Here is a 13,966-nt window from a genome sequence, read left to right on the forward strand (position 1 = left end):
TCTGCTTTCTCAGCCCTGCCTTGCCTTTCCCATGGAACCGGAAGTACTTGCTTCAGCCTCTGCCAGGGCCTCATCATCCCAGGAAGGTCCTCAAAGCCCTGAAGCATGGTGTACCACCCCTCAGGAAACTAAGTGACCGATTCTCCTTTAGCCCGTCATTTGTGGTCAGTCACCTTGGTTAAGCCCCATGAGAAAAAAGGAGCAGGGAACTTCAGAGGAAGGATTTCTGAATGAGAACGGAGGAATACTGGCTATATGTGACAGTGGTAAGCTGAGAGAATGTTACCTCGACCTACCAAGCCTGTGGCAAGAAAAGGGCTGTGTGGGTAGTAGGCAGGCACTGAGTAGGCTGAGAAAGGAAGGGGGCCACAGGGAAGCTTGGGTCACACAGCTGCAGAGGGCATGGCTGGAAGTCAAGAAAACGTGGCCAGGTGGTGAGAGTAGCTGAGGAAACACGTTACAGGGCTGCATGTCAGAATGAAGAGGGGCTGCACCACAGTGACTATAACACTGAGGCAGGAACACTGCCTAGCCTAGAACTAAACGACAGAGGGTAACAGACTCACATTTAACTCCAAACCCATGCCACTATGCTGCTTTCAAGATAGCTTCTGTTCACTTCTGAAAATAAAAATTTTTACAAATCTAATCCAATTTCCTCCATTTCTGAAGAACAAGAAATACTCTTAACTTGTTTAACTGCAAAGATATTTGATCATCAACCATTTTTTTGCATTTCCAACACTCTTATCGCATATACTGCAGAGGTGCAAGCAGGGGAAGACCCAACCATGCAATATGCAGTGAGCTGCTAGTAATTCCTTAAAAGAGAGCGACTTTCAAGGATCTTAATCCAACTACTTTGAGTAATGAATAACACAAGTTAAGCCAGATTACTAACCAATTCCAACAGAGGCAGCACATTTAGTCTTGTCTTTGATTTCCACACGGACAGCATTTGCAAATTCATCAGGGGTAAGTTTTGTTTCTGCAAGGATCTCGGTGATGTCTACCAATGCTTCGTCACAACTGACAGCTTCGATGTTATGAGTGTAGCTATCAACACAAAGCAAAGGCAATGAATCACAGCCATGGCCGCCATCTGGTAGACACATATGTTGCAAAATAAAGTCTTCTTATGCTATCTTTCCTTAACATTTCTTCACAGGCTTAAAATACTAAAGAAAACTAGCATTTTAAGTGAACTGGCCAAAATGCCACTGTTTAGCCGCCTAACTTTTGACTGCAATATGTTCTCCTTTTCCATATTAACTATTAAAAACAGCAGACATTATCATTCTGATTTGTCTATATTAAGACTACCTTTGTAAGCCTCTGAATGGTTGCAAAGTGGTGGATGAATTAAAACTGTCAAAATATTTAATCTAAGAAAATTTAAATACTGTTTGTAAGACAACTTAAAAAAAACCGGCAAAATTACACAAATCAGTCCAGTAAGTAAGTAACTGCTGCTCTCCTAAAACAAAAACACACACTTAACTTTCCATCACAAGAGACCTAGAATGCAGGGGTGCCGCAGCATAGAGTGGCCGATCACCCTGAATGCAGGTTTAGCAGATACCTACCTACACGCCAGCATATGAAAGTCTTTTTTTGTTTTTTTTAATTGTGCTTCATGATCTACCCTCATTAAGAACTTGTTCTAATTAGCCAGAGAAGAGGCAAAGGAAGATAAGAGTTGAAATGTGGTTCCAATGCTAAACACACTATGAAACCACAAAACAACAAGATAAACAGGAAGCAGCCAGAGGCCTCACAACTGAGAATGTGTCCTGAATAGTCCACTTGGTAATGTGCACTAGGAGGGCCAGCCTCATCTCCTGTACCTACCCCTACTGTAGGTTACAACGTAAGTACATCAACATCACAACTCATTCAAAAAACGAGTAAGTACTGTTTAGGACAGAATAAAGAATACAATTAAGGACAAAAGGTTATACCGGACATAAGGAATTTTGCTTCAGAGTAGAAGATGCCCTAAGGCGGACAGAATATGAACCTGAGATAGGATTTCCAAAGGGTATTAGAATAATGGTGTGAGAATGGAACCATACCACTACAAATGTCTTCACAGCCTAAAATTACTTCAGGACTAGTTCGAATCACAGCTCTCCCTCAACTCTTCCTGGACTGAAGTTTAACTGAAGTATGCTCCAGGGTGTTGATGCCACTACTCAGTGGCTGTTCCTAGCCCTCATTTGGGTGCTATCACTGACCTCAGCTTCAGAACAAGGTAAAAGCCCTTCCCACTTGGTGACTCCACCATTCTTGTATTTAGCATCACAAGGACAGCAGGGATTTTAACTGGTTTGCTGTGCAGCACTCAACTCTACCTACCTATCGATGCCAGACCATGTCTCTCTACATTTTCTTCCCCTACTAACAAATGTTCTCACAAGGGCAGGGATCAAGTATTATTCATCTTGGTAAGACCAGTAGCACCTAGCAGCCACCCGTACTTACTACTACTGAGTATCACTGATGTTCAAAATAAACTGTGAAGAGAGAGGCAGAGGTAAAGACAAGAGGCGAAGAAGTAAGCCTCCTGGAACATCAATACAGCCCAGGTAGAGACAACCCTTGGCCCAACATCTAGATGCTTCTTTCAATAAATAAAGTTTAACGGGAGCTCAGGCTAACTACACCATTCATTTACATCATTTGTATCTATTTTCAATTTATAAAGAGTTGAGTAGTTGCAACAGAGACCTAATCTGGTCCTTTACAGATAAACTACATTGTCTCCTGCTCTAGCACTAACTAGAAATTATACAGGCAGAGAGCCACCAGAGAGCACCTGAACAACTTCAGCAGTGTAAAAAATGCCCCTAGATCAGGTTCCCATTTCCTGAAAGTGTCCAAAGAAAGAATGCTGTCAAACTGGGATGCTGAGGGAAAGGGCTCCTGAGAAACAAAAAAGTCTAGCAAAAATGACTGTAACATTGCTAAAGAAAACTGGACTACCTTTAATATTAGATAAAAGAAATGGGGTAACAGACATGAAAATATTATACACTGTACCTTGCCAATGTTTCATACATCATACGTGCAACTTCCTTATATGCATGAAAATCATATGGAACAGCTTGAAGATTAGGACACAGCTGTTTAGCGTGTCCAAAAAACATTCCATTCTTAATACCAACTTGTCTAGAGAGAAAACAAGACACAATGGAAGTTATACTAGGAAGTCTTAAACTGAAAACCAAATATCAAATATGCTGATATTTCCCCATGCTACTAATGCACAGTTCCCTTTCTCATTAGGAGTTAACAATAGGCATTAAGAAAACTTACAGGTTTGTTTCCCCCCATAGGAAAATCACACAATCGCCTATAAATGACATCTCCTGTCTGTTATCCGAAGACTTTTCCTGAAACTTGACCTCTGGCCCCTTTGCAGAGATGCCAGCATGCCATATGCTGGTGATATCACAACCACCACAGAGCAGGAATGCACTGTCAAAAAGGTTTTCTCCCCCTAATACATGGCACAGTTTGGCTAGGGTTCATCCCCCAAAGACAAAGAATATAAACGCAAGAACTACACAAAACAGTGCTATGTGACAAACAGACAAAATGTACTCATTCTATTACCACCCAATTCCCAATTGACCAATTCCATGCTCCTGACGTGGCTCCACAGTGGTTGAGATGCCAACAGCATTGTATATGGTAGGACATCACTCTGGGCAGGAGCCAGGGTTCCAGAACTTTGAGGGACCTAATTGAAAATGGTAAATTTTAAATCTACTGTGTGTCTCAATGCCCCACATTACCTTTGATATTTGGAGCATTCAGCACAAAACTATAATTATGGAATTATACATAATTAGTAGTAAAATTCCATTTTATCACTCTGTAAAGAATCAAGAAAAAAATATTACAGTAAAAACACAAGCAAAATAATAAAGCAATGTTTTACCAGATTATATGATATTATTACATAGTTTGATCAAGGTTATTTTATACATTTATTCAATAAATATTTACTAACTGCTTAGTACAGAGGTGTCACTGACTTCAGAAACATAGATACAAAATACTCTTAAGTGACTCACAGGTCTCTGACATCCCCCCAACATTCAGACCACTGAGAGCCAAGGAAGAATCCTCCAAGCCACTCAGAAGTAAATGCAAAAATCAAACACATTTTTTATATATATAAAAATAATAAACTCATTGTTATGTGCCTAGTAGATAATACATCTCTAATAAAGGAAAAAGTGATAGTTAAGAAAGTGAAGAGACTGACAGAATAGTAAAACAATTCTTCCATTCACTCAACAAATATTCAATGTCTCAGGCACTCTGTAAGGTGCTGGGGTGTAAGAAGGCAAAGAAAACAGACCTCCTGGTTTCGTGAGGGTGACCCTGCACTTATCCAGCAAGTCAACAGCTTGTTTGTTAATGCAAGGAGTATGTAAGTAACAGTGTGGGTTACTATATACGTAACACAGAGCTTGAAAAAGTTGTCAGAAATGCTAAAGCAGAAAAAAAGTCTACTACTGAAAAGAGTAAACTTCAACTAATAATGCAAGGTTTATAGGTTCAACATATAAAATCTAAATTTACACATTAAAGGTAATTGTTCACTTTTAAAGGAATGTGTTACATGATATGTTCTTGTATTTACAGTAATTTCCTTTTCAAATTTTCCATTTATACAAACATTTCAGAGGCACATTACTTGAAAAAAAAAGTCCATCTACTTAGGTACTCATGCACATTTCCTGGAAAGAAAAGTTTAAGAGCCACTAGACACTATAAGGAAGTTACAAACAAAAAGGAAAGATAAAAGGTTTCCCCTAACAAAAGGAAATAAAATACCTTAAAGTGATGTTTGAGAAGTTAAGATTTATTTCAGAGAAAATGAGTAAAGTCAATTACAAAAAAAAGTTTAAAGTGGCCCTCCAATGGAATGGTTAGCAACTTCCTGCCAGTTTGAACCATCAGTGGTTCAGGCATTGAGTGTCCCATTGGGCAGCTTATACCACCACTGGTACAAATGGATCTAGCCACTTTTATTGGTCTTTTTACTAAGAAAATTAATAAAAAGCTGCCCACTGGACAGTCATGCATATGCCATTGGTGGTTCAAGCTGCCTAGCAGTGAGACATAGGAATTACAGCCTCATCATGAATGGGTTTTAATCTGTTCCTCCCACCTAAAATCCCACACAGGACAAATCACCAATACCGCACATCTTAAGTGTATGCTGCAAAAACAGTGTATAGCACTTCAAGTTCACAGAACAGGCAGGCTCTTTCATGCAATATGCTTTGCTCAAATAACGGTGATAGATTAGACAATATAAAAAATTAACCATTTAGTGGTTGCTATGGTCCATTCAATATACTAAGACATTTATGTCCCTAAAAAGTATGAATAATGAAAAGTCCTTACAAAAGTACACGGAAATAGAGGTTTAAAAACTGATTTAAAAAATCTGTGATTCTGGAGTATTTGTGTATCATTACCTATTCATCCACATATCCACCTTCTCTTTTACTACACATACAGTCTGTTCTTTATGGTAAATATGGGTAAAACTACTAGAAGTAATGTGTACTGTGAGCTACAAACACATTCTATCTTTGTACGACTTTTACCATCTCATATTCACAGCCCATCCTTTGCTGACTTCATTATTAGGGTATATCTATGGAAAACTCACCCATGCACAGAACTTGGATAGCTATCCCCATATTCTAATCTCTACCCTAATCTCAAATATTTCAGATAAAATTATTATACTTGTTTTTTTCATCTTTTCACATAAGGAAGATATGCTTACTGGACAGTCACAAGGGATGGCAGCAGTCCCCAGAAATTATTTTCTAGATATGTTCATTAGGAATAACTTATTAGAAAATGGAAAATTATAATTACAGGACAAAAACCCTGTAGTTGTGGGTTTGTTGTTTTTCAACTTACATAAAATTCATTTTCGTCTCTTTATGCACCTCCTGAAATATAAACATTTGGCACTTAAATGGCCTTCTACCTAGTATCTGACCCTCATACATCTAATTAGGCTGTAAGACCTTCAGCATGACTGTGGCCATCTGTGAGTCAATACAAGCGCACCATCCAAACACCAGAGGCCTATAGCCTCTGAGTAAGTCTGGCTCAGAGTGCAAAGCAATCAAGACCTGGGAACATTTCTACTTATGAGGCAGGGCCTAGCACTGTTCTTGGAGGAAAGGGGACTCTGCAAAGACAGTGGCAAAGGTGAGGCTCTTATTTCACCAAGCAGCAAACCCAAGAATGCACTTCTGGCATCATGGAGCCCCAGACACTGAGCACAACTCTCCACCCCAGAAGCACTGCTCAGTAATGAAGCAGAGGGAGAGATCAGCCTACTGTGCTCCACAGACAGCTCTCACCACCTGTGCTAATAAAAAGCAGCACCTACAATCCCAAACAATTTGTACTTCACTCAGTTATCTCTGGCTAATTTAAATTTCAATTCTTTGTCCACAGTATTACCTGACAATGAGAAAGATTAAACAGTTCTGTTAATGAGAAAGGTGAAGTTTGTGAGAGTAAAAGTGTAACATAAAAAATTTAACATATTTTATAATTATGCATGTTTGAACATAATGCTTTTATACTTAAACATACTTTTAATAAGCCAGCAAAATTTTTTTAAAAATTTAAACTAGTCTAATGCTTATAAAAACTGATTAATGATGTTGAGCTCACATATTTTTTGTTGAGATTTAGACTAGCTTCAGTAACTCCTATTTTGAATCAAGACTGAAAAATGCAACTGATTTAAGACTATTTAACAAAGTGTAAGCACCTGCTGTGCAATAAAGGTAAAAATGCTTGGGTTCAATTACTAGGGAAGAAAAACAAAGATTTCTCTTTCTAATTAATTATTACTCCCTCTACTTTTCCAACTATTATGATTATTTTTAAATGATTGCTTTTTTCTTTTCTTTTTTTTTTTTTTTAAATGATTGCTTTTTTAAAGTCTGAGGAAAATATATGTATGTTTTTCCTTTTACATCAAAATAGCAAATTTAATTAGGGTTTAAATTTACTGTAAGATAAAGAGGGACGCAAAAGTTGGTGCCAACAAACTGACAATACTTTTAGCAATTTCCCTACCAGTTTTAAGTGAGGAGAACATGAGGCATGACTGTATGAAATTACCTATAATTTTAAAAATGAGTTTTATAAAAGGTTTTTCTTAATAAAAGGGAAAGATTCAAATAGTTAAATATTAAGACCTTCTCTCATTCAAAAAAATCTAATTTTTTAACTTCATGCTTCAAAATACAATAAAATAACAATGCCCAATTCACAACAAACTATTATTTAAAGTTTAATTAACTGAAATGACTATTCACTAATAATTACAACATTTAACTTCTACATACCTGGCTTCATAACTGCAGGATGCAATTTCAGCCTTTGACAAAACAGAATCAATTCCATTTATTTGTGCAGAATCTTGATTCTCCCACAATGATGAATCTGGTATATCTGCTTTAAAATAATAAAATTCAATAATTACATGTTAAAAATAGATTCTCCTTAACTTGTATTTGAGAAATTTCTTTTCCATTATTTCATTAGAAGTGTTTAAATTCCAAATATAGTTCTCTCTACTATTATCTCACTTAATAAAAGAAAACTCTAAAATGGCTTTTCATTATACTCATTGGCAGTCATATGAAAATGTATCATAATAAATTCAGTATCTTAATAGAAATTTTTAAAATATACACCAAAAGATAAACATAAGATATTCGATAACACAAGTCCTTGAGGTGAACAAGAATGGAAAGCAATCAGGGAGATGAACTCCCTTCTACAGCTTGAGGAAGACTGTATAGCTTTCTGCAGTGGGAAAAAGTTAATGGAAAATAAATGCTCTTGGCTGTTTCCTAACAGAACTAATGCAGAATTTAAAGCTAATTAAAATACTCAACAAACATCAAATTCCTACCAGCCACCTAATCAAACAATAATTTAGAGGGTTACATACCATAAAGAAGTTTCAGCCTAAATTTAAGCTTTTTTTTGAACACACCTCAAATAAACAGAACTTTACAGTATTTCCTCTTTTGGATAATTCTACTTTTGGCTTAACAATGCAACTGTTAATTCAATTAAAAAACATTCAAGTGCAATTGGAGTTATCAACTGCTTTACAGAACCCAATTCTAGCCTAAATAATACAGCTCACCAGTATTTTTTAATATCCAAACCAAATTTACAACTCTGCACAAGAATATGAAAGTACATGGTCTAGAGATAGCTTACTGGCTGTATGCTACCTTCCTTTACCATTTTTAACTTCACTAATAAGTGAGAAGATTAAAATAGAACTTTAGTTTTAGGTTTCAGGATAATATTAAGTTACAAGAAGAGTATGCTGTATATAATATACCGCATTCTGAAAACAATCTCAGCTGCATCTTTACCATATTAACAAAAATACTACTAGTAAAAAACCAAACCAAAATATACCACTTCAACTAATTCTAGACAAACCTGTAAGAGTATATTGTAAAAATACATTAACTAACAAAACCAGCATTTCTCTTCTGTTTATTTAAAAGACTTAATGTTCCATGAAAAATCAGCGAAGTTAATGTACCACCAGGAAAACATGGCAAAGTATCTGGCTTCATGGGCTAAAGTAACTCCTTCCTCATTTGACCAGTAATCATTAATATCTTTACGTAACTATGCAACCCACAAAGGCATTTCCAGATTACAACACCCCTACACACACCATAAAAGCAAATCAAAGCCAAGACTGGTCATCTCAGTCGGGGTAAAATCCTACTTCCATCAAAAAATAGCAGAACAGGTAATGTGAGCTATGGTTTCTGATAAAGTGTAAGTAACATGCTACACTGTTACAAATTCAGACAGAATGCAGAGCAGATTATCCAGTGTTTCTATCACAGTCCATCATCTAATCTTGTAAGAATGTCAGAATTGTGGGTAACAGTCCAATAGAGGGTGCCACTACATCAAAAAAAGAAGTGTGGAAGCCTGAAAAGCTACAATCAGCTGCCTTTCAAAGGTGTAGCCCTGAGTTATGCCTTAAAAGTCAGGAGTTGTGTGACTTTTACATTGGAAAGGTTAGTCAACCTGGGGCCCTGCCTACACATTACAGAATGCTCATGCTTGAGGCAAGAACAGAGTGGCCCATGTGCCCCCAATGCCCTGTCCTGAGAGGCAGCACCATTGTGTTCCTCTTCACTGGGCTGGCTGACCTGTTGCAGAGAGTGCAGCAGAGTGCGTGGGTCCCTCCACCAGCGGAGTGAGTTGCTTCATGTGAGATTCAGGGAAATGCAGGGACACACTGTCCTCACTGGAGGGCAAAGTAGAGAACTGCTCATCAAAACTTGACAAACTAGACGGGCACATGGAGAATGTGGAGGAACGGTTGGAGAAATCAGAGGCCAGGACCCAAGTCTGTGAAAAAGAAATCGCTGAGAATAAATCTATGACTAATACGATTTTAAAAACTGTTGTTCTTTAGAATGAAAACTGAAGCTGTTGAAGGGACAGAAAATATCTGCATCCCAGGAATCCAGGATGGGGTCAAAGGCCCCAACCATGCTATCTAGAATATAAATGCTTCCAAATATAAGATCATCAGTGAGAAATGTCACTGTGAAGTACTGCTCAGGACACAGCTTCCAAAGGAAGTCACAGATGGATGAGATACCCTGGTTATGAGACTTTCTAAATACATTAAAAAGAAAGCCAAGTTTCTAAAAAGAACCAGAAATGCTTGTTTGTCCTAATACTGTGCAGAGACATACAAGCCAAAACATTAGAACTGATTTTTTTTTAAAGCTAGTGTGCAGAAGCCAAAGATTCTAATTCCTAAACTGATCCATAATATCTTTAGTTTTGGTGTCATGTATAATAATGACCCAGAGAAAGATTGGGAAAGAACAAGAAAGGAAGAACAAGACAACAGAAAAACAAGTTCTCACTACAAGCTTAGTTGGAAACAAACTTTATAATAATGAACAATCTATTCATCTTCTATGTAGCAAATATTTTTTAGCAAGGTCCTAATGGGCCAAAAGGCTTAAGATACAAAAATGAATGACATCAAGTTAAAGGAAGAGTTTAAAATCTAAGTATCATCATCACCTTTTCCAATGAGAGGAAAATCTATTTTTGAGTTTTCAATAAGTGAATTTAAATATTTCTCCTAATATTTGCCTTCTGGTGATTCACTCACATTTAGAGGTAAAGGGGATATGAATTATAAAAAGTCTTTAATGTTATGAAAGTCCAGTGGATATACAGATGAAGACAAGCAACCAATTACAATGTTGTTAGTAAACCATTTATGGTCAGACAGTGATGGGAGAAAGACCAAAGAGGACCAGGTCCCTGCCAGCTCTAAGAAATACATGTCTACTGAGGGAAATGATCTAGATTTGGACTGCTGAAGTAAGGATGTGTGTAGCAAACTCAAGACTCTACCCAGTAGAGACTGAGCACTGAGAAACTGGGAGATGCTACCAAATATATTTACCTGGGATATTTTTCTTCAACACTCTCTCAGTATTTATTAAGAACCCAATACGTGACAAACATCACGCACTTACTAAAGCTACTTATTTCTTATTTACCAGAACCTAAGATTTCATCTTTTTAACAATACCACATAGAAAATAAAGAAAAACCAAACTACAAAACCACACTAACAATATTTAAGAAGCTAACCATACCACAATACAACTAAATCTCACTAAGTTCAACAGCTACCATAAGATCTACTCATGGTACAATTTTTAGAATCTCAAAAACTCTGAAAAGACTTAAAGACCAAGAATAGCCTTAGAAAACGTGGGAAATACATGTACATCTACAATGTAAGTGTGCATCTACAGTTATTTTCTTATTTACACCATGCATACAGATGATCACAACTTGTAATCCCCAAAAAGATCCTCAGAGATGTCCACTGATTTTCCTGTTGTCTTAGTAGAAATTTCATCCAGAACAATCCAAAGTCTTATAACTGACAAACAAGGAAACTGAAATAAATGCGGTAAAACCAGACTGCATACTTTCCATCCCATGGTATATCTGCTTTCTGTATCTCTGCAAGAGCAATTGTTTAAAATTTTGGGGCTTTGCAAGACATCCATGAAGAAACTGATCAGAATCAAAGAATTTCATTTCTAGATAAACATTTGTCAGGGAATTTACTCAGGCATGAAAAAAAAAAATACACATGAAACTTTGGTATTATGGCTAGTATAACATGATTTTTATTACTATCTAAAGATTAAAAGTTAAGAGAGCTAAGCAAATGTTTCTCGTATAAAAGATATGGGGAACAATTACTTGTATTTATATTCTTATTCCAATAAATTAAAGTTCTGTTTACTACCCTACTTCCACATACAAATCTTGAAGAACACAAATTTATAGTGTCTTTACTGTGATACAGAGACCAAATGACTAATACTTAACTTTCAGGTCTAGATAACAGGCTTCTACAAAATGGTTATCTGTGATTATCATCCCCAATCTAATTTTATAAAAAGCAAGTTGATCACTTTTTAAAACATTTTTCATCATCTTCTCTAGGAAATTGTCACTATCCAATCTGACAAAGCATAACTAGAAATAATCATCTGTATTATATTCATATTTAAAGATGTCAATGACATCCTTAAAACTCTCCAGTGTAAAACCAAATGACTGCAATTCGGCTCTCATCTCTAAAGCAGTGAACAGCAACAGCAAAATCCAGAAGTCATCCATCCACAGAACTATGACTGCAAAGAGCTCATTTGTACCTGCTTTGCCTTTCAGGATTTTATTCTGGTAATACTGCCACTCCAGCTGAGGGTTAGCACCGGGACGTAAAGGTGCCCTTCCTGAGCCTCTGTTACTTGTAACAGCCACTGGTTTTCCTGTAAAGGAAAAGACTGAATTGTTTCTGTGTCTATGTACCCAGGAATGTTAATTACATACAGGAAATTTTTTCAAGGAACCTTAAATACATGAAATTTTTGTCTTTAGTGTTTTTTAGCATGTGTAGTGTTTTGGTTTTTTGGTACCGGGGATCAAACTTGGGACCTTGCGCTTGCAAGCAGGCGGCGGAACCACTGAGCTAAATCCCTGGCCCTCTATAGTTTTTTTTTTTTTAAAGACACTAATCCTTATAGAAGCAAATACCTTTAAAGATTACCAACCACCATGCAAATGTCATCTATGTTTTTCAACTCCACCACCCTCAAAAGGAAATTACTGGTGACAATTCTGATATACTTATTAAACATAAAAGCAGTACTGTCGTTCAGCTTTCTGTGGGTTATATCTGATTTCTCAGAGTAGAAAGCAGGCAACTCAGGTCCTAAATTTGCCGGGGGGGAGGGGGGGGAGTAAATATTGACTATATTTCCAGTATCCAAAAAGCAGGCTCAACATCTATATTTATCTTTCAATTTTACAGGAAGAGACATAAATCAAGTATATATCCATAAAAAATCATAATCTGTCCTATCATACAACTAAACATGAGTATAGTTTCTCAGTTTTTGCCTTAGTTAGAAAATGACATTTATGTGTAATTTCCTTTTGTGTGTGTGTAAATTACAAGTTAACTGCAGTGCTGTAAAGCAACACATTCACTGAATAAGTGTGTGAGGACCACACATACATACACATAATCACCACCACTAAAACAAACCTTCTGGTGGTGGATTGTAGCTCAGTGGTAGAGCACATGCTTTTGCAAGCACAAGGCCTTGGGGTCCATCTCCAGAGTCAAAACAAAAATAAAAAACAAAACCCCACACATTTAAAAAGTTATTAAATTACTCTCAGGGTAAATTCAATTCTTTAACATTCTAAAAATTTCTTTCAGCGCTTGAGGAGCACCTACCCATAACAAAAATAAAACCTGGATAATTTACTCAGCAGTTTCTGTATCATAATTAGTGATTCTTTTCATAAGAGAAGCACTGACTCTCAGAAGATAATGTTAATATAGTTGTCTCTTCCACAGATAATTACTGAAATGCCCAAAACAAATGTCACTAAAAGTAATGACTAGTTCACAAATACTCGACATTTCATTAAATGTAGACAATCCAGATGTCTTCACATATTTTAGCCATATTCAATAAAACAAAATTACACTACAACCAAAAGTTGGGATATTCACTTGCACCAGGACAGCTAATCTAGTTATTTGCTCTTGAGGAAAGAAAGCATACAGACTCAAATCCCAAAGACATAGGTTACCATAAAATTTCCAGTAACAAATACAGAAAATGCCCAATGCAGGTCTCTCTGCCTATATTGTTTTAGACGACATATCCTTCAATGGAAGGTATATATTTTCCTTGAAGACTTCATCTTTACAAGGAGAAAAGTTTTCCAATTTCCATACAATTTTCTTGATAATGGAACACACAAAAATTGGAAAAAGTAACATTTTGCCAAGGAAAATCAGAATATTTTTCAAAAAACATTTTTTTATCCTTTAGAATGTAATATTCATAGCACTATATTTTCTTAAAACATAAAGAAGAATACAGACCTTTGAGATCTGGTCTATTTCGTATACCCACTGACACAAAGAAGCAATCCATATCAACATGCATTATACAGCTCTGAGGTCTGGGTGAACTCAATACTGACATATTTCCTAGAAGGAGAAAAAGAACATTCAAACCCCAAACTTTTCATATTAAAAAATCAGTTCTAGTTAATTTTAGAAATTATATTTAAAAGATGCTTACAAGGAGAATGAACTCTAAAAAATACAGAATATATTACTCTTAAAAACAGAGACTATGTTAGACTATTTCTACCACCTCAAGAGAAGTCAAATCTCAGTTTTTGTTGTTCTAAGTTATTTGGAAGAACACATTTAGTATTCAAACAATTTTAATTCAACTGTGATATCACAGTATCTTTTTCTAAT

The 13,966-nt window shown here is 36.3% G+C and overlaps 1 protein-coding gene across 13 annotated transcripts in view; it reads right to left on the minus strand.

The window, feature by feature from the left end:
- Positions 1-13,966, minus strand: part of Rev1 (REV1 DNA directed polymerase) — a 79,051-nt gene that overhangs the window by 15,617 nt on the left and 49,468 nt on the right. For 8 of the 13 annotated variants that reach the window (XM_021258074.2, XM_021258072.2, XM_004844432.4 and 5 more), the window contains 5 exons: positions 13,580-13,687; positions 11,829-11,945; positions 7,413-7,521; positions 3,043-3,171; positions 902-1,056 (listed from right to left, as the gene is read on the minus strand). In XM_021258074.2, coding sequence (XP_021113733.2) covers positions 902-1,056; positions 3,043-3,171; positions 7,413-7,521; positions 11,829-11,945; positions 13,580-13,687 — 618 coding nt within the window. Of the gene's footprint in view, positions 1-901; positions 1,057-3,042; positions 3,172-3,618; positions 3,746-7,412; positions 7,522-9,266; positions 9,469-11,828; positions 11,952-13,579; positions 13,688-13,966 lie in introns of those variants that run through there. The other 5 variants (XM_021258073.2, XM_021258077.2, XM_021258076.2 and 2 more) reach the window with 5 other exon arrangements.

Source organism: Heterocephalus glaber, unplaced genomic scaffold (genome assembly GCF_053883595.1).
Source record: "Heterocephalus glaber isolate CG9 unplaced genomic scaffold, H.glaber_assembly_v1.0 deba00000470, whole genome shotgun sequence".
Classification (NCBI taxonomy): Eukaryota; Metazoa; Chordata; class Mammalia; order Rodentia; family Bathyergidae; genus Heterocephalus; species Heterocephalus glaber.